We start from the raw sequence: 25,497 nt of genomic DNA on the forward strand, positions 1-25,497 counted from the left end.
CTGTTGTGCAGCGGCAGGAAGGCTGGAAAACAAATGCCTCTAAGAGAAATAGCTTTCATACCGCTGTAGCCGTATTCATCATAGTAACACAAATAATTACCCTATGTAGCGCACAACTCTCGGTCCCTGAATTGATAGCAGTAAAATGTCATGTTCAGTGAGTAATGTCTCCTTGTGCCAGGCTTTTTCACATGCACAGCTTGACTCTCAGTCGATAGAGTATTTCAATGTCATCCGTGCTCTGCGGCGGCTCAGTATGAAGCGGGGTGTGTGAAGGTCAGACAGGCCACCTCAGTACTTTGACCTTCCATGCTTCTGCCAACACCTTTATCCGTACCTAAACACTCGATTGCACTTCAGCCTTCGCCACAGATTAAAAGAAAAACACCCACGGAATATATCAAAAGGAATCGGACCACGGAGTAAAAGAAGAATGAATGTTTGAGATAGTTTGGCATTGAAATGATAACAGCCAGAGCTTTTCAATAAAAAGGGGAGATGGAAGCCTTTATATTGATGTGCCCCTTCTGTACTTTCACGGCCGGGGACTCGTCCTTGGACATACTTTTTAAAATGCTCAGCTTTGTTGGCACTGAATCAGATCGGGATGAAAGGACATTAACAGAAAGAGGTTCTCCTTGATTGTTATGGGGTTTAATGTATTATGCACCTGTGCAGTAGAACAAATGATATCTGTGTGCACAGAACATTTTTTTTATACCATAAAGGAGATCATAAAAAATGATCAATTCATTAAATAACTGAAATAGCAACGAGTGCACTTACTTTAGTGTACAAAAAATGAATGAGTGTTAAACGGAAATCCAGATTCTTACCATAAAGAAGTAAATATATGCATGTTACACTTAAAGTAAGCCAATAAAAAGCACATTACGCCACTTCATAGAGACCTCTTTCCTGCCAATTAGAGTCCAGGCTGATCTTAAGCCTCCATCTCTTCCTGTCTGTCCGTACTGCCCAGCCCCAGCTCTACAATGGGCCACTTTCCAATTAATGGATCGATAAAGGCCAGTATGGGCTGCTTTGTACTTAGCCAGTCAGAGCCCACAATGAATACAAGATAATTTCAGGGGCGGGTGATAAATTCTAGATAGATGTCTGGTGGCTTTATTATCATTATTAGACAGTGTATCGTACAGTACATAAATTAATTTGCCATTGAAAGTGTCATTGAGTATTCATGTTGCATGACTGTGAGAAGGGGAAGAAGATCAAATGGCTGTTTCATCATTTTAGATCCAAAACCATCTTTTGTCTGCAGTTTTTTTTTCCAGGAAAGAGGCCAAGCTCACCAAACGACTAACAGATGTGTGGCGTCCAAAGTCTCCTGTGTTAGTGGAAGAACATATCGTCCCTTATTTGTAAGTTACATGAGCTGCATGCTTACATTTTGGATATCTCGTGGATTTTTCCTATTGAATGCAAATGTTTAAGATGGAATGTACTGATTTTCCATAACACCTAAACCTCTTGCATTCTAATTTCCCATTATGGTACTTCTTGAGGCTGCACGGTGGTGCAGTGGTTAGCGCTGTCAGCTAGAAGGTTCCTAGTTCAAACCCTGGTTTGGACGAAGGGGGCCTTTCTGTGTGGAGTTTGCATGTTCCCTCCGTGCATTTGGTCTTCCCTCCAGGTTCTCCGGCTTCATCCCGCAGTCCAAGGAGATGCTCGTCAGGTTCATTGGTGACCCTAAGTTTCCTGTAGGTGTAAGCGTGAAAGGTCGTCTGTCTCCATGCGTCGGCCCTGTGATTGACTGGCGATCAGTCCAGGGTCTTACCCCGCCTCTCGCCCAATGACCGCTGGGATAGGCTCCAGCCCCCCGTGACCCCGAACAGGATAGGCGGCATAGATAATGGATGGATGGATGGATGGATGGCACTAACTGAACCCAAGTGAACTGAACTGAGCTGAATTTAATGGACATAGTCTAAATTGCAGCATCCGTGTATTTGGCCTTTGAGGTTTCATAATCTGACTTCCTTGTTGACTAAAACTTAGAGACTGTGACCTTAAAGATTGAGAGAAGCACTGAACCCATTCAAATCCAAATGAACTCAGTCAGTCTAGGTCAATTAATGTTGGCTAGACCCGGGGTTCTCAACTGGTGGGTCGAGACCCAAAAGTGGGTCGCAGAGCTGTTTTCAGTGGATCGCGGATGTGTGCTTGTAAAAAAAAAGTTCTGGCAAAAAGTTGATGCCGCGCTTTTATTTTGAAGGACATGGTTTTCCTATGACATGCGTGCAGTAGTCGTGTAGTTTAGTCACACTCAATGTATCCACTGATTGGGTAATCCCATCTACACTTACCGTCTTGAAACTTGACACCTACAGTAGTTGCACTTATGTTTCGTTCTGCCTCAGGTCCAAACTGCGCAATTTTTCATTAAATAAATTTGAGTGGTTGAAATAAATCTGAAATTTGGGTCGCAAGGAGGTGGTGGTGGGTCCTGAGGCGGGACCAGTTGAGAACCACTGGTCTAGATATCAGCTCAGTTTGATCGGTGGCGTGGCTGTGAATTGCAGACGCATGTTGTTGGATTGTACTGTGAATGATGTGTTGCATCTAGTCCAGTGCAGCAAGGCCACAAAGGTCAGAGAGACGCTGAGTACGGTGAGGCTGAGTAAGTGTAAAAAGCTGCACTCTGTTCTGTATTCCCACTGAGACCCTAAGACTGACCGAGCAGACAGCCGGCCGATTGAGACAAATGGGACGAGAATATTGGAGTGCGTTTCTATTCTCGGGCCTTGTTGGTGCATTTTGGGACGCTGTTCATTTCTACCGGGCTGTGTTTGTGTGTACCTGTGTGTTTGATATCTAAGGTAAGGGTGGTGAAAGAGGACAAATTGCAGCTTCTCTTTCACACATCATTGGACACCTCTCTTTTATTCACAGGAAAGAGAGTATACCCCTCCCCACCCTACCTACCCTGCTAGGTATGATACATGTATTTGTCCTTTACTGTCTTCCTAAAACACACATAGTGCTCAAGCTGTGTGTATGCGTGTGTGTGTGTATGTGTTTCTTCATGCAGATCTGGATGGCTGTTTTTAATTTGATGTACTACTGTATGTCTCTATTGTGTGCATGAATGTGTGTTAATCTGTGTGTGTTTGTGAGGAACGTTTCCAACAAGGGAACTCTAGTTTATTCCTCTTGGAAAACTGTCAAAGCAGCTCAGCAGCAGCCAAATGGGAAGAATGGGGGGAAAGGATAAAACAGATTGAAATGGAGCTAAGAGGAAAGAAAACACACTGGTGGAGAGAGATGCAGGAAATAAAAGACGAAAACAGAGGAAGAGGAGATCAAACTGGCAAAGTGAGACACTGATAAAGGAAGTAAGGAAAAAGGGGTGGAGGAACTAGACAATAATTAGACTGCATTGATTACCGAGTGGCCGAGGAGCAATTGTAAGTGATCAAATCTAATTAGCTGGTCCTATACATCTTCCTGCAGATAACAGACCAATCAATCATGGGGCTTAAGTGAACTTAAAGCCATCACAGTCGACTGCCTGCTAAATATCCACTATCTTCCAAATAACTTACTAAAGGTCCGGTTCAAATGACTTTCAGACAAGCAAGGAAGTGCCGCTGATGTCATTAAACGGAGACTTTAACCACATTGAGGTCTTATCGGGCCAGAGGGACACCTCTCTAAGTGACAAGACTTAATCATATATAGGAATTTGAAAGATACGCTACATATTTGACAATACTTTGGATTTTATGGATGGTTTGGACATTAAATAAGGCCTTTTTAATGCAATACTCGTAGTATAGTGTGCCGCAGATGGACTTTTCCATTGGTTTATACTGTATGTGACAGCTGTTTGATCATTTGTGTCTGCACCAATGATTGTATATGAAGATGGACATCTGCTCTCATTATACAAAACTGGAGCCAAAATAGCCCTAGTGGTAGGCCCTGCCATCTTGGAGGCAGAATTGCGCAGTCCGTAGCCACTTCCGCAAACCAAAACACACACTTAAATTACAGGAAAAAGATAATAAGCATATTTAACAGCAGAACAGCTCCTTTGTGTTGGTCTGAAGTTAACGTTCACAGATATGGAAACTTCAATGACTGTAGTGATTGTTTTAGTTCCGTTTCCTCTCACCGTTCCTCCGCTACTCTACGCTCATCCGGAACAGATATTTGTCAACAGAGCTGTCAATCATCCTTTTGACAGCATCAAATAACTCATCAAAACTAAACTCATCAGAAAAATGAACACTTGGACGTAAATCATCGTGATAAGAACTAACTGTTACGACAGAAACCGTGTTTGAGAGGAGAGGTTTTGGCTTTACTTTTAGGGAGCTGTCATCCATTTCTTTAGACAGGTTTTGGTTTATAATTTGTACACCAATTGTAAAATATCCTATGGTGATCTAATTTTAAGATCATAATGTTGTAAAACTGGTATAAAAATGGTGTATTGATGTCCTCCTAACACTAAAAAATGAGCTCTGTAATATTCTGCTCCTGCTTCCACCACCCTCAAACACAACCACTTGTATAATTCTGAGGTGTACTGGTGAGCGGTGTTGCAGACAAAGGTCAGAAATTGGCATATTCCAAGTGCTTTTGTATATTTGACATGGGTCACAGCTGAAAATGAGTATGCATGCCGAGCAAACCTCTGGATAAAGTTTATAAGAGGACGAGGGGTTTTGAATTGAAGTGATTTCCCGGCCAGGGACCATTCGCACCAAACCTGTTGGGTTATTCATCTGAACCACACAGCTTCTACTGTCCTGCCGTAGTTCTGCTCGTTTCTGCTGGAGATCTTACAGTCGACCCCTTTTTTATTCTGTTGACAGCAGGATTTTTGGCCGGCGTTATTGTTTTTTCAATATAAACTAAAAGAAATTCATGGCTTTTATTCCCAGCTGGGGCTTATACTGAGGCCTGACCACAAAGCATTGTTGCATATTCAACCGTGACTTTTTTGTAGCGTTACTGCCCTCATTATCCGAATATGTTGAGATGCAAGATGCATAATCTCCTGTTGCTTGGTATCTGGGAGGTCCAAAGTCCAGTTGCACTCTTGCCTGACTCGAATGCTCTTTTCTGCTCAGACTCCAGCAGAAGATAAAAAAGACTCTGCAGCAGGATTTTGTGCCGAATGACTTGCTACAGTGAGTAACCTGCATAAACAGTGTTGAATCCTGCTGTAACACGCTGTTTATGTGCGCTGACATAACCGCCACATGAATGATTGAGCTGACATCCGTGTGACTTAAGCTCTGAGTCTGTTTGATATGAAGAAGTGTAAAAACTACCGCGAATAGGCTTGACGCACAAACTCTGCATCCTTTTCTGGCATCATGAAAAGGTTTCAGTTTTGTTTATGAACTGCTGACATTGAACTCGAGGAATATTTCACAAATATTGGCAGGGAATACTTCAGCAAAGCCGGAAAACATGCTGTGAAATTAGTGCCGGTGTAGGATAACATATTACTACAGACTGTTTCAGAGGATATCGATTATTTGTCCCACCCGGTGATCAGTCATTTAAAGTATCTCGCTCACGGACAGTCTCCCCTCTCCATCTTTTCTCTAATTGTGCTGAACTCGACTCCAGTGCCACAAATCTAATACAACTCGAGCTGAATGCAGTCGCCCACATGTGCACGTCTTACAGTCGACACTTTCCTTGAAATATTGTGTGTGATATTTCTTTTTTTTTTTTAAAGCACTACTGTAGAGCTTTGGTACAAATTGCCGTTTTATTTTGAAGCTTGGGACTCAGGCGGCTAAAATCCAACTCAATCGTCTCGTCGTGCTAATCACGGTTTGCCATTATTCATAATTCATGACGGAACTGCATCCCTTTTTTTCAGTGTTTCTGCTCATTTGGTGAGAAATAGTGCTTTTTTCCTTCATTAAATAGGGCTAAGTAGCACTTTGGAGCCTTTTATATACAGTTCCATAAACAGCATGACCTCTCCTCTTGCATATTCACCGCTCACCAGCAAAGAAACAATATTCATAATTAATATGGGACCACTCACATTGATTGCCTATTATTTTGGTTGACCATACAGTGTCATTAGAGATGCCTATTAGTGGCTCAGTGGAAAGAAGGAAGTCGTCTCCATGGCGCAACTTTTTTAAAATCATACTCAGCCTCAACAAATTCACTTCATATAGAGAGAGAGTGGCATGCAAATCACAGTGTTTTTCACTTGTTAATCTAAGCACACAGTGAGGAGGTGATTGAAATCATCAATAGGTGAAGGGAAAAAGCTAAAGAAGGGGTGCGGAGGCAAGAGGAGGAGCTGAAGGGGTCGTGCCCGCGTCTTCTCATCAAGAGAGATGAGACAAAAACACAACTTCAAAGCTGATTTCCTTCAAACTGTGCGGTTACTGCTGCTTTATTATTCCTTTTGAGGACGAGCCCAAGCCAGTGTGGATATAATTTTCTCTTCTGTCTACAAACACCTACTGTGGTCTCATCCTGAAGACATCTTCCATATACATGTGAATATGCCTTTAAGAGCAACAGCTGTAACAGAGTCCATCCTTGTGCTTTCTTTTCATATTTCTAAGAGCCACTTTTGTGCGGCACATTCATCCTTGGTAATAATGTTTGTCATTTAATTTTTTTTTTTTTTTACACAAAATTACTTTTAAGGAGCATGAAAAGAAGACTCTGAGGGATAAACAGAGCCGGCGCCTGAGAGATGGTCAACAAAGCGTTGTTAAAGTCTGTCCTTAAGCCTGTCATTATCATCTTGAGAATCAACTCACGTAGAAAATAATAACATGCAAACCTCCTGAGAGAGTGCGTATCCTTGAACTTGTTTTTCTCTCTCATTTACACACACACGCACACACACAGGTATACCATTACAGGTGCTCGGGTTCTTACAGTCTAGCCTTTTTTATGATGCATGGAAAATGAAATGATGGGCTAAACTGAAATCCTGCATCCACATACAGCTCAGAACGCTTGTCTTAACAGGAATATAGTGACACAGAATAATCTGTTTACCACAAATTACATAAAAATATATCATGTTTTTTTTTTAGAGCCCCGGCATGTAATTGATTTATTAATGGGACGATTAAGCTATTATTGAATGAATCACCCTTATCTAACTAAAAAGGATATTACCCATAAAGTGTTATGATGTTGACCAACATCCCCTCAGGGAAAGATTACAATAAGCTGCCACATTGGAAACACACAACCGAGGCTCTACACTACAGCAAACTGGCAGCATCTTTTTTTTTCTCCCTGCTAAATGGAAGTGGATAAAACCGAGTGACCCATTTTACGATGCAACTGTGCTTAGAAATCAAATGAATTCAGTCAAGGAACCCGTACCTTTGTGAAGGAATGAAAGACTCATTGTTTTCCATCTTTACAAAAAAAAAGGAAGAGCAGATTGAACAGATTTTCACCCAGATGGGGAAAGAGCGCAAATGGTCTGCTGGTTATATGTGACAATTCACAAACTGTTTAAAAAAAGAACATTGTCTCACTAACTTTGAGCCGTCCAACGGTTTGATGTTTGTTTGAAGGGTGTTGTATTTCCCCATACACAACTTTTTTTAATGTAATTTTTTAAGGTAAGTTTTTATTTATTTATTTTGAGTAGTGACCTGAGGAGGTTCACTTTATACTTGCTATAGCTAGCTGAAGGGGCGACAATGGAATTTCTGGCCAACTACCAACCATAATGAGGAGTTTTAGGCTGTAACTTTCATATCCATGAGCTAACTTTTAATTAGTGTTATATTTTTAAATACTTAATACTTAAAAGTCTAGTCTCGAAGATTTCAGTTGCGTTTGCTTCGGCGTCACCTTTGGCGATAAACGGTAATTGTCCAAGGTTGGCTCCTGTTGTAACTCTTGATTTTCCTCGCTGACGGTCGCTTTCCTTTTTAGACTGTTTGCCTTCATCTGAGCTTCCAATTTGCTTCTTTTACTTTGGATTTTCACTTATTTTTGAAGTTGTATCTGTAGTCATCGATCTTTTCTTTGTTTGTTCAGCTATAGTAGATTACTGTTTACTCGCAACACTTGCAGTGAGCGGAACAGCAGCCGCTTAGCTCCGCCTACCTTCTCCGCTGATGGAAAACGCGTCACTAACTGGGCGCCGCTTGGGATTTTTTCTGTGAAAGTTGCACCAGGCACCCAGTCTGTAATACTGCAAAAGCAAAGGCTTTCATCAGTGGGCCATAGGCTCAATCACCATTGTGGTACCTCATTCGGCGATAGATAGTGACTTAACAGACATTTATTTAAATGTAAATCTTACTTTACTGAAATGTAGTGAGTAACAAGACCTAAGAATACATAATTGTCAGTTGTGGATTGCAGGGTGAGACAGCACGTGTATTTTTAATTGTAAAAACATATGTATAAAGTGATAACTGAGAAATAGTGTGTGTATGTGTGTATATGAGTCATTATTATGAGGTGCAGTCGCACCTGTGTGCAGTGCAATATAATGAGGCAGTCTGGTGGCGTTGGCAGTCAACACAACACTAGACATAAAAATCATTAAATAGGACCCGGACATGAAATGAAAATGCATTGAAATCAAAATGCAGCAGACAAAAAGAGTCTGACTGGAACAGGTTGCGACCCCATCTCCATTTAAAACAAGCGAAAAAGTCTTTGATGGTCTCCAGTTGAAAAGGGCAAGAAACACTTGTCATTTTAATCTTTCTTCCCCGTTACATCTGCAATTATCTTCTGCAATATTGCTTCAGTATGTCTGCAGCTCCTACCAGCACTGTCTTTTATAAATACAGCAACACTGACAACAATTCCGCCGCCAACTCAGCCTCGGCAGCCGTCTCTGAAGCCAGCTCAGAGAAAAGTCTTCCGCTCTGTAGAGGAGGGGCGACACAAGACGCCGTGTTTGTACTCATATCAACACAATCCACATCTGTGGCAGCTGAGCCCCAGGAGTAAGTGATAAATGTTGCTTTTGGCATAGATATTTATTCCGACACACAAAAAGCCCTAACGCAGCAGTTAGCCAGCAGTCCTAAAATAGCAGTGTTGTTTTCACTCTCTACTTGAGACACTTTCTGTAGACACATTTAAACCAGCTGGTGTGGTAAGCTTACAGCTGGGATCAGTCTCATGATTATTGATGAAGGAAAAATATGTCAGCTTTTAAGAAGAGGGTAAAGGGGAACGGAAGACAGAGGATTTAACTTCATGTTAAATTATTTACCCGCCGCTGAAACTGTGAGGAAAGCAGTATAAAGAAAGAGGAGAAGGTGCAGAATGTGATCTCGGTTAGCCACTAATCATTCTGTACTGTCTCATCAATAGTTACAACAGCTTGGCCGTTAAGTGAAGCGTTGAGTCAGCACTGACCTTGCGTCACCCTCATTAATCCAAAGCCAACGCAGCCCAAAAATCCAAGGCTGGTGCAGAAGTAACCTGCTATCGACATTTCAGACATGGATGCATGGATGTTATCATGTATAAGAATAAGCACAGATGTCGTCTGATTAGTCAGCATGAAGCCTACAAACACTTTAAAGAAACCCTGATCATAATTTGGTGAATACACTTGTTTGCTTTCTTTCTTGGAGAAAGTTGGGATGATTACTAAATGGTAAATGGACTGTAGTGCTTTTCTAGTTTTTACACTACATGTCACATTCACCCGTTCACACTCACATTAGGGACTTTACGCTGCAACGGTCAAAAAGACGGCATTCAAAAATAAAAAAGTTCCACTTTGCGCACTTCCTGACGTTGTAGCCCAGCTGACCACTACTGGAGAAAGACTGCTCTGCCGTAGTCAGTGAAACGTCAGAGTGTAAGCAGGTGATAATACGCCATTCTGCTTATATTTGATTCTACCTTTAGTAGTTGTATGAATTATTGGTGTATGTGTTAAAGATACCTGCTAGTTTTCGGTTATCGCAAGAAACAGAAGTAGCACCTGTAAGAGTTACAAATCGTTGCTTAGTGACATGAGATTTCTATCACTACGGCAACCCGTTGGAATGTTTCACGGGCGCTGTAGCCGTCTTTCAGCCGTCGCTGCATAAAGTCTCTAATCACACACTGATTAAAAAAGTGCCAATCTACAATCGGGAACAATGCCCATTCGTACCCGCTGGGGATGTGGGGTTCAGTGTCTTGCCCAAGGACACTTCGACATGTGGCTGTAGCAGTCAGGAATCAAACCCCCGACCTTCCGATTTCACCTTCCACTGAGCCACAGCTGCCCCAACTAGATACTGTTCTAGTCTCAGCTCACTTAATACCAACCAGACTCCAGGAAATCACTGATATTTCCAGGAAATAGTTTGGTACATGTCTCACATCAAACAACGTTATTTTAAAAATGTCATTTTTACATGTTGTGGTTAACCAAACAAGATTGAAATAAATCAAATGGGGACTTTTAAAGGTGGACTTTGTTAGCTTTGGATGGGGAAGGCTACCCGTTTCTGCCGGTTTCCAGTCTTCATGCTAAGCTATGCTAACCCACTGCGAGCTATAACTGTACAGAGTGGTAGAAAGTGGTTTACTCTCTCATGTAACCCTCGGCAAGAAAGGAAACGTGCTTGTTTACCAAATTCAGTTTAAAGAGAAGCACAGTGTCTACAATATTTTCTTCTGATGTAGATATTTATAAAACTATTTAAAAAATTACCGCTGAAATGATCAATATGACCTTACAAAGTGCAAAAAACAAGGCTATCAGGAACTGTGAAGCTAACATGAAGTACACAAAAATCTGTATCCTTCCGTGTTTGGAGTGCCGTCTAAATAAGAACAAACAGTAAGCAAACAAAACAGTACACAGTGAAGGATTGATTTTAAAGACACTATAAAATATGAGCGCTGGCAGCCTTGCAGACGAACAATGCAACCGAGTCGACCTGTTTTCAGGCTGCTAAAAGCACACATATTTACTACGCCTTCCAACTGATATTATTATTAAGCCCTCTTATCCAGTATTAGAATCAAATCTGACGAAAGAAACAAGCGTTTTATAATTCACTCTAGAAACAAACCATCCACTAAATGTGCTCTGGTGTGCGACTTAACAAGACAGAAGCCGCGAGCTTGTGAACAAAAACATTAAAAAACAGAAATTATTCCATTTGAGTTGATGTAGGAAGAGCCGTTCCGTGGATGAAAGGATTGTAGATATTTCCCCAAAGCCCAGAACCGAGGCCAGACGCAGATAAAAAGAAAACACACAAACAGACACAGAGGAAGCATGCACACATATGTCTAATATCAACACATGCACAAGTGCACACACACACGCACACACAGCTGCGTTCTCCCTCTCCCTCTCTCTCTCTCTCTCTCTCTCTCCCCACACACACCCACAGCAGATGGACTATGTCTAATTTCACTTCAAGGTGACCTATCTACTGTATATGTATTGGGTCAGAGGATTTTGAGCAGGGGAGGGGCCGAGGAAAGGAGGAGAGGAAGACAGGAAGGATACTGTCCGTGCACCTGGTTGAAACCTGACAGGAAAGGCTTTAGCATAATGCTCTGTTGTCAAAGAGTCGGACGCCACTTCCTCTCAGTCTCTTTTAAGTGCGTCTATTGTGCATTAAGAATCTGTCAGAGCAGCTTTAGCATTAATCAGCTAGCCCACGGAAGAAACAATCGCACATAATCTCAAGCTCTAAACCCTGCTGACCTTCTCTTCAAATACACAGATAACTTCCCCTTGAAACCTTTAAAGGCACACACAGGCCCGAGCTCCGGCGCTGCTGGGATCTTTTTTTTGTTTTTTTCCCTCTCCCCTGTAGTCTATCTGATTGGTTCGTCCCGCAGCAGCACCCATGTCTCTCTCCACCTGGGAGTACATCGACTCAGCATGTCAACGTGACCTCAAAGAGGACGTATTTCAAACAATGTGTGGGGAGAGAGGGGGGGGGGGGGGGGGGGGGGGGCTGTATTACCCCATCAATCTGGAAGTGTAGGAGCGGAGAGAGGCGGAGAGGTGAAGAGGAAAAGGGAAAAAGAGAAGGAGAAGGGCATAATACACAAGTTCCATTCATCATCTCAGCAGTGTTGAGAGTGTATAAATAGCAAGATGTGTTCGGAGTTATCATTGAGCCAACGCTTCCATCGCGGTACTTCATTTATTAAGACTGTGCGGGGATCAATACGGCAGACATATACACTCTGCACTGTTGACAAGATAATCTCATCATTATGAATTTGGCTTGGGTCGTCAGTAACATGAGCAATTGCAACGCTTATCTGAGATGACAAGAGCGGAGAGAAAGGAAGGGAATCCGAAAAAGGAAGAGCGAGCGAGCGAGGGGAAGGGAGGGAGAGAGAGCGAGCACAAATTCTCTCCCTCTTTTTTTTTTTTTTTACTAAGCAATGCTCAGAGCGATGGATAATGAAATACAGTATTTCAGTACCAAACAGAGTAAAAATCAATAAGAAACGCAGCAAACCAGCAATTGATCTGAATGCTAAAGGCCCCAAAAAGATTTCTCTGTAAGACACAAACCCAGTGAGGGGCCAATTGAGTACATCTGTGTCGCACAATGGCAAAAGATGAAGCCGAAATACACAATTTTCAATACGCCATTAACACTCAGTGTAGTCCACTGCAACCCTGAAGAGCAGGCGCAGTCAAACGTTCGGTGACAACTCTTGTCTGCCCACCGCCACCACTTAGCCGACCTTTTGTTTAGGCAATAACATCTGAGAGGGCCGGCTCGCTTCGCCTCTGTTGCCACAAAACACGCAACAACCTCTGCAAAACACAGCGGCTGTCAATTCCCCTCAGACGCACACAGGGCTTCAGACATGGGAGTCAGATTTCAAACTGTGCCTCAGATATAAGCAGGAGCAGAGGAGACGCTCCTATTCGAGTGTCAGATCTTCTCCGAACGCATGCAAACAACAACAATACACTGGCAGGATTACACTGTTCAGGAAAATACTCCTCAAATTGCAAAAGCAAATCGCCAGGATGTAACGTGCTCCAGTGGTTGTATAAGGGGGAAGAGGGAGTTTTATAGCAGCTTGTTTTGACATGTAGTTAGGTGAAATTAAAGCAAATGAGATGGTGCTCATGGTATATCCCTCCAATCAATTCATCACATTACTGATGAGGCTGAAGAAGTGCTGAACTGTGGAAGGCAAGGACAAGGAGAGAGAGATCCAGGGGAGAGCGGGATAAATCATTTCTCTTAGACTAATGAGATAGAAGGTGAGAACAGATTCACATAACTCATTCTTCGAGCTACGTGTTGTTTCTACAGCACATGCCTAGGGGGCAAAGTGAAGGAAGATGTGGCAGAAATAAAAAGCTCTCTCAGGTTGGACGCGCGCCAAGACACAGCGGAACGGGTTCCACTTTGTTTGACTTTGAGAGAGTTTGATTTACAGCGAGGAGACCCAGCTGCTGGCAGTTCAAAGCATACATCGCCACGCCGTGTACGCCTATGTGGCCTTCTGTGCGCTGTGCATCTCGACGTACATTACTGCCAGGTCAGTCCGACATACACTCATCTATCGCTGCGGCTCAAGCACCCCGCTGCTCAGAGCGTTAAAGTCTAAAGACCCCAGGAGGGATCTAAGAGCCCTCAGGGGGCAGGCGGCCACTACAGGGGAGCCCATTCCAATCTGAGAGAACCAGCAAGACTGGTGCTTCAGAGCACAGCTGGAGGTAGCTCAGGTGCATGTGTGCATGTGCACGTCGTACACACACACACACACACGCAGACACCTGACAGCTGAGTCTTAGATTCCTCCACTGGGAAGGTTATGTTTTGTTTTCTTCTCTTTGTGACCTCGGTTGATGCTAGGTTTGGCTTCTTGAGCGCAAGTAATTCAAGCACAATTCCAGCAGCACCGCGGTAAATGTTTCAAATTCTACAGGGGGCATGCTCAGATCTCTTCTTTTACCTCTATAGAAAAGCATGTGTTCGAGGATTTATATTAAAAAGAAACACATTGCAGTAAGGTAAACGCACAGATCCGCCTGGTGCGTGCTTGCACTTGCAATGCCAAGTTTTACGGTAAACTTGTAGTATCAGCAGGGTCAGGAAAACAAGACCCACTGCCATGCAACAACAAACACAAATGACACAAATGAATGAAAATAAAAGTCATGCTCTTAGTAGCCTTGTTGCAACAAGAGTTGTTCCCATGATACCTGTATCAGAAAGGCCTCTGATAAAGCCTAAGATGCAAATATAATGGCTGCAACTAGCAACTAGTGCAAAGGTAACAAACAACAACACTGGGACGAGTGGGAAGAGAGTAATATTAGTTAAATATAGCTAAATGTCAGTAATCAGGGTTTTCATGTTCCTATTCTAAGGCTCTACTTCAAGTTCGGATAAATAAAACCGGAAAAAATCCAAATTAAAGCAGTTTTATTCTAAAAACGAGGGTTTCTCGGATGCTCTTCAGCAGCTACAGGAGGTCAGGAGAGGCTGCAAGAAGAGCTGATGCTAACATTAGCTTAGATTGTCTGTTGGTGCTTAGTTGATTTTTAGATGAGGACTCCTTCAGTGTGCTGAGCCAGGCTCTACAACAATGGTAGCAATGGATTAGAGGGGGTAAACCATCAGCCAATATACAAGTATATTTATTGGAATCAGTATTGGGAAGGGAAAAGAAAGGTAAGTATGAAGTCTGATAGGACTTGATCTGAAACCACTAATGGAAAGAAAACCAATCCAAACAATTGCTACTCAACAAAATATCACGACAACATCCATGATACTATCAAGCTCCACATTTGGTGAATTAGTCAGAGAAGATCTGACCATGCACTGCTCTTTTCTCACAAACACACTCGTGCACGCAAACACACAATAACTCCAGTGTGAGTGTCTCCTGACAATCCACAGTCCTATTATCGTGCCCATGCCATCTCCAGTACACTGCTTCCTGTTGGACCACGCAAATTGGTTTAATGTGTCCGGCCATTTCTGGCTATCACAGAGGTCAACTTGTGTCCTCATATCCCGTCTCTTTCTCTGCACTTGACAAAAAAAACAACTAAATTCCTTTGTTGCACTGCATGGTCGGGTCAGGAGGTCAGATAAAATTATGCAATTATGCAGCTCGGGAAACGCTGTGTCCACATGAATGCACCGCAGCTGGCTGAGAGGATTCCTAGTGGCTGACCAAGAAGACCGATATAGTGTAGACGTTCAAAATTGTCTATTATTCCATCTATTTATATCAGCCTATTTCTGTCTTTAGTTAAATCCTACTGGAGTATGTATTAAGTTACAGGAAGACCCGTGCCTAGTTTTGGGCAGAGTAAGGCGCCTACATTTATATTTAATTATTTAGCAGGGTTACTTGGAATTTAGAGAACTTGCAATGAATAAAACATTTGCTTCCACATCCCTCTCCAATCTTAAACAAAGTTTTCTGGGTAGTATGCATCTCCAAATGAACTATTAATTGTGTAGGTCTTTGAAGAATTTTAAGTTGGGGTCCGTTAGAAGTGTTTCTTGGAAACGGCGGCCAAAGAAAACATTAAAAGTGCGGATAAAAGACAAAGACATGGTTGTGCTTCTTACCAGCAGATTTTCAGTCTCTTTCTAAAAAAAGTCATTACTGCATTGGGAGATTGCTACAGTCATCTCGACTCATTGCGCTCATTGCAAACTGAATCAGGAGAAGTCAATGAAAAATCAAATTCTGCTTATATTGGAATTTAAGTGGCTTCTGTTTCCCACTTAGCCTGTGTTCTGCCCCCCCCAGTGTTAACAAATCTGTAGCCAGAGACCTCTGATGTTTATCGTGACATCCTCTGATTTGTTAAACGCTATGATTTATTAATGAAAGAGGATGCAAATATAGCTGCTGTTTTCGTGCTGTGCGTTACACTTCTGCAACAGCTCCCAGACATGCATCTGTGTTGCAACGAGCACCTCCGCAGAATGGAACACAAGCGAATGCGGCTAATAAACCAAACACTTAATGACAACATTCGGGGTATTTTGGTTATGTAGAGATAACATAATTTACTGTTCTTCCCCAGAGCTGTGTTCTGTGGTCTGACTGCACTTCCTCTCACTTCTATCATATGAACTTGAGGGAGATGAAGAAAAAATAAAACTGCCTATTAATAATTCAGAATTCCAGCGTGTAGTGTTATGTACAGTAGCAGCAGGTTTATTTGAGGAAATATGATGATACACCCCGAGGCGGGCTGATTATTTTTTTTTAATGTACTGGCGAGCTCAAATAAAACAAATCTGGCCAAGTGGCCCAGAAGAGCTCGACAGGGGGACAAAAATACACAAATTACAGATGGCTTCCTGAGCTGTCCCTCATTCCTATAAATGACTGTTTGTGCGTCGTGTTGCTGAGCTGCTATATCCTGTCTGGGAGTGGGCTTCGGTACATACAGGTTTACCAAATTCATTCCATAGAAAGCTCCAGAGGAAAGCAGTTATCTAAAGATGAAGGGAGAGGCAGAGAAATGAAATAAAGAGCGCTTTTCAATTCATTGCCTCTGTGGCCACTGAAGTGTGGGAGCAATTTCAATACAATATACAGCGGAGGCTTTGATAAGACTTTTTCTGTAGGATCCTTAAAAACAGCCAAAGCCTGGTTACATGTGCATCCCTGTGTTTGTGTGCACCAGTGTGTGTGTGTGTGTGTGTGCGTGTGTGTGTGTGTGCATTTCTTGGAGGAAGGGTGTTTCAAGGTTCGGACAAATGCAAGATTGTCCCGCTCATAAAAAGAGAGGGGCTCTGTCACGGAGCCTGCCAGCTAAAGGCTTAAATCACATGCCTGGAATACACAATGACGTTACACCCACACACACACACACACACAATCTCTCTAAATTATGCAGAGTAAGACCATTCCTGGAAGCATTCACTTTCAACATCTGCTGCAGCTACATTGTTTGAATGCATATGCTCAACCTAAACAGATCAGAGCGGCGAGCATTTTATCTCCTACATTTCATACACGCTCCTAAATGATCACAGACACACATCTTAAATGCTTTTTTTCCAGCATCCTTTAAAAGCGCCCAATAGGTTTATGGCTGCCCGTCATTTCTAGAATCTATTCAGAGACCATGATTTATTATTATGTTAATTTATATGCAGTTAAAGTGAGGGCAAATTTAAGATATCAGGGATTCACTGTCTGCTTGGTAAATTAAGTGATTGTCATTGACAATAGCTGTAACCAAATATTGCCATGCAGGCAATTCCAGAGAGAATATTCCATATTGTATGTGTGTATAACGTATGCATGCCTGACATTTTCCATTAGAGCAGTAGGAGCCTCTTTACCAAGTGACAAGTGACAATGTCAAGTCAGCAGAGGCAGGCGCCCCTTTTCTCCTTGACACCCTCATTTCAATGCCACCCAACACAAGGCAGAATGCCGCCACCTAAAGGCAGCCTCTCCAGCCTTCCAGACTCCCCCCCCCCCTTTGCCTCTGTACCACCTGCACCTTATTAACATGGCTGCTCTCCCATCGAGACAGGGTTCTTTTTAATTAGAGTTTCATAGTGAATCAAATTACAACACTCAAAACTTATCAAAACAAATCAATATGATAAATTATGGGCCAATTAAAAAGTAATGGCACGGGAGTCTTTGCATGTTTGGTAACAATGAGGGCAGCTTGGAGGAAAAACTAGTCAGAGAGCAACAGAGAAACTTACGAGCCAGTCAGTGGGCCACAGCCTGGCACAGCAGCTGCAGCCAAACATTATGCCGGACAAAATCCTAAAACATATTCAAGACAGAGTAGGCACAGGCTCACTCTTTGGAGCGAATTACTGCAATCCCTTCTTCCTGAGCATTGAGGAATTTTGCAGCAGATTGGTTTTAACCTTGATTCCACACTAAGTAATTCCCTTCAACGCCTTAAGCGGAATTAGGCATCATTACGTATCATCCATCTCCTTATCCCAGGAATTCTCTTTAGAAATGAAATGAAGCTCTCCACCGGGCCGGATGCTGGCACGGTGGTGACAATGATAAGGCCAGCAGAGCTCTGCTGATATGTTCATATTATTCCCTTCTCCCAGCAAGAGACCAAGCCCTGCCTGTCTGCCAGTGCACCACTATAAAACATCATTAGAGGCCAGCAGCACTGTGAAGAGAGACTGGGAGTTGCAGGAAGCTACAGTAGTCCCACTATGTGCGGATGAAGAGAGCAGAACTAAGGTGCCCTTGTGAAACTGACTGAGCAGGCGGTATGGTCTCACGCTTTATCCATCTCTTTATTTATTTTTCCTATTTAGCCTCTCCTACCGTGGCAACCGTAGTGACAGATGGGCTGAGAGGCCTTGGGATCGATGGAAGGGGAATTCTGTCTTTGTTTCCTGACATTTTTCCCATAGCCACTCTCCTCTGACTCAGGTTACTTACTGTCCACACAGTCAGAGAGAGGAGGCAGAAGCTGAGAGGAGGGAGGAAAATGATACGCTCCTGTACAGCTTCTGAAGAAACTTAATGCCTCAGGCCATCTCCCTCTACACAGGTTTCTGTTGAATAATACAATAGAGCACCCTGCACGCCTGATGCGTCGAGGGGACCCTCTGTAAACAAGACACTAAGGAATGTGTTGTTGCTGCTTTTGCTTGTTTTCCCTTTGAAAGTCTGGAGTGAGAGAGAATAGTAAGTGCACAAAATTGGTGTGCAACAGCCTCAAACAGTCTAATTCATCATCACTACATTAGCAGAGAAACAGACCGCGGAATGGGCCGGCAATTATTCTGTCCCTCTGATTGGGAAACCTTAACGGTCTTTGTGCTGACCCTTGCCCTATGCAGCTGGCTCATAATAGAAGCAAGGCTGAGACAGTGAGTGGGAACAACAGGCAGTGGCCTTCCTCCCTGGTGGGAACACGTCACATCTGATCACAGTCATCGTCACATCCACGTCCAGTGCAAGCGGTGGGATTGAAAAGACAGCAGAGAGCCTAATTTAGAGGCTAATAGTTACAGTCCATCAGGATGTAACTGGAAAGAATGACTTTCTCCAATTGTGCCAGGGAGTAAGCCCAAAGACAGAAGGTATAATGAAGCTGACTGAAAAGCCATTATTCTTCCTATCAAATTATATTAGGGCCTTGAAAGCGGTAAACATCAGACAAAGGATTAATTTTGCTACAACTGGCCATTATCCCCACTGTTACATACCGCTGTCTAAAGCAGTCTTAATCCTCGTCTGACACGACAGACTTTTAATGGGCTTAAGGCCAAAGACATAGAGAAGTTATCAGGTTAGAGGCTTATACACCAAAGTACTCAACACAAAGACGTATAAAGTAGCTGTGAAAATAAGTACAATGTGCTAATCTCTAGGAATTTAAATCGCTAGCTAGAATCAACCGCAACTAGATGTAGAACTTGAAGACTGTCGTTGTGTTAAAACAGAACAGAAACATCTGTCACTGTTTGGAGTAAATACACTTGTATTATGACATTATAGCTGTAGCTTTTACTGTGGACAGGTACATTAAAATAATATTCAAGTACATTTGTTTAAAAAGAATTCTAGTCATGAGATTTGGACGTGCAAATATGTGTTGGATAATTGGGCTCTTTAAATGGAATTGGCCTTAAAAAATACTTATACCTGCTCATGACTCAGGCATAGTCTAAACCCTTTATTCCACAGGAAAGAAATGACAGTGATAGAGTTATTAATGAAAAATTTCTACATGAAAACGGATTTCAAAAGCCTGTCGTGACATATTTCAAGCACAACTGATTTGTGTTGATGTCACTGGCTCTGTTCTATGAGAATACCGGAATGACTGTTTAATCCTTCTAATGCTCAGCCCTCCCTCCCTCCCCTCCCCTCTTTTCTCTCTGTGCTTCTGGGCCTCTCTGCTTCTGTCTGTCCTTATCTTCTCTTTCTTTTATTTTACAAAACAAGGCTGAAAGGTTGATATAGAAAATGGGAGCTCTCTGAGTGTTGTGACGTGAAAATGGTGGCAGTACAGTGAAGGAGAAGAGTGCAATTTCTCTTACCTGTATGATGGACATGCGGTTAGTAGGTGTGTCTGTAGTGCTGGTGACTGGGCCTGTGAAGCTGGTGTGGCATCCCACGTGGCCTTGGGGCACGCTGAGGTTATTGGCAGTGGGCTTTAGGTACATGACCTCTGACCTTGGTGAGCTGAGTGGCAGGCGTGTCTGGTAGTCAAAGTACATGGGAGAGGTGGCCAAGGAAGGGCTGCTTACCACATTCATCACATTCATGGCATCCCGCTCCTCCACCTCGCTCTGCACCAGCATGATGTCGTTCTTGTTAATCTTCTTCTTCTTGCCTTTTCCCAGTTGAGGGTGCGAGTACTCTGCAATGCGACAATTATAGGTACGGATCTCCTTGTTTTCCCGCTTGCACTTGATTGCTATGGTCACCATAGCAGCCAGAAGCATGATGGATATGATACTTAGAGTTACAATGAGAGGGAGGGACATGTCCCAGTTCTGATTGTCCTTTGTGCGTGGCAGTCCATCAGGAGGACGTCCATCGGAAGCCTTGATAATGAGCCTGGCGGCAGCGGTGAGAGTTGGCTTGCCATGGTCGGCAACTCGGATGATCAACTCCACAATAGGGTTCACATCGTCCCAGAATGGGTGGGCTGTTCGCACCTCCCCTGTCACCGGATCAATCTCAAAGAGGTGCTCCTCATTGCCATCTGAGATCTCATAGGTGAGCCTCCCACTTTCACCATAGTCATTATCCACCGCCCTCACTGTGGTGACAATGTAGCCAACGCCAACATTACGTGGCACATGGATTTCAGCCGTGTCGTTTAGGAGTAGGGGCAGAACTATGACAGGGATGTTATCATTGACATCCAGAACACTGATGCGCACTGTAGCGTTGCTCTCCAGGTGTGGCGATCCGTTATCTTTAGCAAGAACCTTAAAGTCAAAGTACTTAATTTGCTCATAGTTAAAAGATCTCACCGCATAGATGGCTCCATTAGCAGCGTTCACATTAACATAGGTGTTGACATCACCCCCACTCACATTGGAGTTAACTATGCTGTAGTACACTGTGCCATTCTGGCCGAGGTCTGGGTCATGTGCCAGAACCGAACCTAGGTACTCCCCAGGAATGTTGTTCTCAGGTATCTGAAGAAGGTAAACTGACTTGGTAAAGCGAGGAACATTATCATTCTCATCCAGAATCTTTACGGTGAAGGATTTTGTGGAATTGAGAGGAGGGATTCCGTTGTCTTTGGCCACAATGGTGACATTGTACTCATCCTGCACCTCTCTGTCCAAGGGCCTGTCTGTCACCACTGTATAGAAGTTATCATAGTTCTCCTCAAGTTTAAAAGGGACATTACCCAGCACTCTGCACTGAAGCTGCCCATTCCTGCCAGAGTCCTTGTCTGTGACACGGACCAGAGCAATGACAGTGCCTGGAGGTGCTGCCTCGCTGATGGCTCCCTGTCTCACTGACACAAAGCCTATAGATGGCCAGTTATCATTCCTGTCAAGCACTTTTACAGTGACTTTACAGTGGCCTGGGATTGGATTGGGACCTAGATCCTTTGCCTGGATGTCAATCTCAATAACAGGGCTCTCTTCATAGTCAATTTCGCCCTGAATCTTTATGACCCCTGTCCTGGAATCTATGGAGAAAAGCTCCCGGATTCTCTCTGGGGCATAGCCACTAAAAGAATAGACTACTTGTCCATTGTTGCCCTCATCAGGATCGGTAGCATTTAAATCAATCAGGACTTTACCAGGAGGAGAATTTTCAGGAATTTCGACAACATACGAGGGCTGATCAAACACAGGGCTGTTATCATTAGAATCAATAACTTTTACATTTATCTGCATGGTACCTGACCTAGGATATTCTCCCCCATCAGTGGCTGACAAAATAAGAGTGTGGTGGCTTCGTTCTTCTCGGTCCAACGGTCTTTGAATAACTAATTCTGGAAATTTGGTCCCGTCCCCACGGGATTTTACCTCCAAGGAGAAGAGATTGTAGTCATCGCGTGTTATTTGATAGGTTTTCAGTCCGTTTTCTCCTGCATCTGGGTCATGCGCACTGGTCAGGGGAAAGCGTGTCCCTGGCACGGCATTTTCAGAAATATCAATATCAATCTGATCCGAGGGGAAAGTGGGGGAGTTGTCGTTAATGTCCTGAATATCTATTTTGATCATGCAGATCTCCTTGTCATTGGCAAACACCTCCATGGAGAGCTGGCACTTGGGGTTTCGCTTACACAATGTTTCCCTGTCGATGCGCTGCTTGGTGTACAACAATCCGCTTTGGGGGTCTACGTCGATGAGATGCGGAGCCGAGTTCTCCAGCACTCTGAAGTTGGCTTTCTTACCCTGTCCTCCCTGCCCACTCTGTTCCAGTCCAAGTCTGGCATCTTTGGCAATGTTCCCAATCACTGTCCCCGGACCCTGTTCCTCCGGGACAGAGTAATTCAAGTTTTTCAATGTCAGGGCTTGAGCCCATAGGAGAAGGAAAAAGAAAATAGAAAGATACATCCCCACTCCGTAAAAGCTGCGTTTATCTGCGTAGTGTTTATGCCTCCTTTGACCTGTTGATATCTTGATCAAATTTGGTATTTCTATTATTCAGGATCAAATAAAGAGTTCTGTTCATCATGTGAGGCCTTGGCATTTGTCTTTGTGGATTGTCTTTGCTCTGTCTCCCTCTTCCTCTTCCAGCAATCTGTGGTGCTGAACACCTAATTTATATTCAGCTGAGCGCCCAGACTCATCTGAGCAATAATCGCGATCCAGTCTCCGAACAGAATAGTCATTGTAAGAGTTCACTCATACCACCTAAGAAGGAAAACAGAAAAAAAGATATATTTGTTATAATGTCTGTGTCAATTAGTCACCCAAATAAAAATAGAAGCTACACGAGACAGTCTGCCAGTAAGACATCAGATCTACCGCTGAGCCAAAAATGAAACAGGGCTCATGTGTAATTCATCTCCACAATTATGGGGGAAGCTTGTCAATTAGTTAACCTTGGGAAGACACTCGGCGCAGCCCTGATTCTCATGGATATAATGATTCCTCTTGTAGCTTATTTACTACATGCACTATTTAAAGCACACGATTCAGAATGCAGTTTTTAATCTATCTCAAAATGTGGAATGCAGGACCTGACCCTGGCGCGATAATGGCCCATTCACACAAAATGAGAATGTTGATGAAACTGTAATAGGGCAACTTTAATTATATGGTAACACTGCAGGCGAACAACTGAAGATGGCCTATTGTGGCGGCTATTTAAATAAGTGTGTATAAAATGAGCCTCTTACACGCATTAACAAATCCGCATAATCCGGATATTCACAATGAGCCTTATAAAAATTCGGAAATGAGCTGCCAACATCTCAGCACAGCCGTGTAATTCTCCCCACTGATGCTCTCTGTCTCTCTCTCTATCTCTCTCTCGCTGCAAGATTCAACGGTCCTAGGGAGAAGCTGTTGCATCCGCATGCATAGGGATGGTTGTGAAATAATCGTTTGGAAATGAGCAACAGACAGAGAAATTAAAGATAAGACCTTAGGAAGATTAATGACAAAACGTGAACTTACCAAAATAAACTGCTGAAATAGTCCAGAAAATGTACGTGTAAAAATGAAAATAGTCAGTTCCAGCAGGGTTCAAGGAGAGTTTCATCCCCCTCGCCACTTCAGTATAGGTACCACCCGTATCCTCTTTCCTCCTCTGTGTGCAAGGGGGAAAAGCCACAAGCCTCCGATGCACGCGCAGGCTACAGTGCAGCGCAGTGGAAATAAAAAAAAAGTGCTCCAGAAAAGTATGACTGTAATGTCAATGAGCTGAAGTCCTCTCCGCTGTCTGATTAGGATGCAGCGGCTCGCCTTCTGCCTGCAGTGAGTCACCGTTCATCAGGAATGAAAACTGTTCGAAGAACAAGAGGAAGGAGAGGGGAAATCTAGATGTGTAGTAAGGTAGATCCAAAGTTGGATATTTTTCTTTTAAAAGGCGGTGAGTGGTTTTTCTCCCGGTCCGAAACAGCGCTCACAGGCTGATTCCCGTTGTGGCATTTTGTCCTTGTCCGCGTCCCCCGTCAAAGTCCACACATACGGAGAGATAGAAAGAGAGACAGCTGCTGAGGAGGTGGTCAGCAACAACCCCGCATTCTGCCACAAGTCTCCCCGTAGCTGTCAGGAAAAAAGAGGGCTGGTTTGCTTCAATATATACGCACTGTCGTTATTTAGTATTTCCCGCACGTAAAACAGTCCTAAGCACATTGAACGCTTCCTCTCACTGACTGAACTCCGGACACCGCATGGTGCATTAAACATTGTCGCTACTCCTCCGGCAGCCAATGAATTTGAAGAGGTGGGAAGAAGAGGAGGGATTCAAAAGCCGCTTCGGGTACAGACTACAAATGATTGGTGGCTCGTAGTTCACCGGTGGTGCATCTGTGTTTTTTCAAATATCACAGTTCATTGTTGTTTACAATAGAGGAAACGGTGCGTTGGACAGCCTTGCCAGGAGAAGTGTTGGGGGGCATGGCTTCAGCGGTTTGAAATTTCAGTTAGGTCATGAATCAAAAACAGACAAAGAGTTTTAAATTTAGTGGAAATGAATTCATTAGAATCAACTGAATTTCAGGCTTTACACCTTTTAATTTGAAATATGTATTCAGAGAAGAGACAGTGTTCAGTCTAGCGTAAAACAACTCAAAAGTAATCTAAGGATATAATTTCAGAGTTATAAATGATTGGATTGTTTGTGTTTTATGTATCTTAAATCCCTCTAGTTGTCATTATCATTCTACATGCAGAAAGTGTAAGCCAACTTTTACCGTAGAGACTTGTTTTCAAACCCAAATTATAAAGTTTCATAGCTGAAATAATCCCTGTACCCCTGCCAGCATCCATGAAGCTATCCCTCATTGGCATGCAGGTCTGTGGTGCCACATGCAGCAATAATTGCGTCAAACATTTTGTAATTAAAACTGTGAAATACCTGTGAATTATATGATAGAAAATGACTTGATGAGTTCAGCAGGTATTTAACGTGACAACGAAACCCTATTGTCATTTTCAGTATTAGACGTTCACAATTAAAGCTTCAAAACTTTCATTTTAACTTTATTGTCTTTTTAGGAAACAGCCAATTTAGAAGTTATTTTCCAGCACTGACATGAAAGAAAGTACACAGACAAGAAATGAGCGCGCAACAATTTTGCGGATCGATTAATTGCTCAAGTAATTTTTCAAGCAAACAAGCCAAATATTATCGACTACTAGCTTCTCGGTTGTGCGTTTCTTTGTCTTGTGTGATTGTTAATCCGCTGCCTTTGTGTTTTCGACTGCTTTTTAGACAAAGCAAGGAATTTGAAGACAGAAACAAGGAATTTGAAGATATCAAATTGGACTTTAGGAAACTGTAATGTGTCTTTTGTACCACAATTACCTGAGACAGTATTCAACAGATTTGTCAGTAGTGAAGATAAGCTCTAACTGAAGCCCTCAAACGGTAGCTCATGCATTGTGTAAATGTGAA

At 43.1% G+C, this 25,497-nt stretch overlaps 1 protein-coding gene across 2 annotated transcripts in view; it reads right to left on the minus strand.

Annotated features, from left to right (window-relative positions):
* The window catches only part of pcdh17 (protocadherin 17), a 61,741-nt gene extending 37,504 nt beyond the window's left edge, over positions 1-24,237 (minus strand). For both annotated transcript variants that reach the window (XM_069659633.1, XM_069659625.1), the window contains exons 1-2: positions 23,553-24,237; positions 19,989-22,784 (exon numbers count right to left, since the gene is read on the minus strand). In XM_069659633.1, coding sequence (XP_069515734.1) covers positions 19,989-22,484 — 2,496 coding nt within the window. In that variant the 5' untranslated portion in view covers positions 22,485-22,784; positions 23,553-24,237. The remainder of the gene's footprint in view (positions 1-19,988; positions 22,785-23,552) is intronic.
* Positions 24,238-25,497: the final 1,260 nt, after the last annotated feature.

This window comes from Semicossyphus pulcher, unplaced genomic scaffold (assembly GCF_022749685.1).
Source record: "Semicossyphus pulcher isolate SPU_LCO1_2020_fin unplaced genomic scaffold, fSemPul1.0.p SCAF_1, whole genome shotgun sequence".
NCBI classification, from domain to species: Eukaryota; Metazoa; Chordata; class Actinopteri; order Labriformes; family Labridae; genus Semicossyphus; species Semicossyphus pulcher.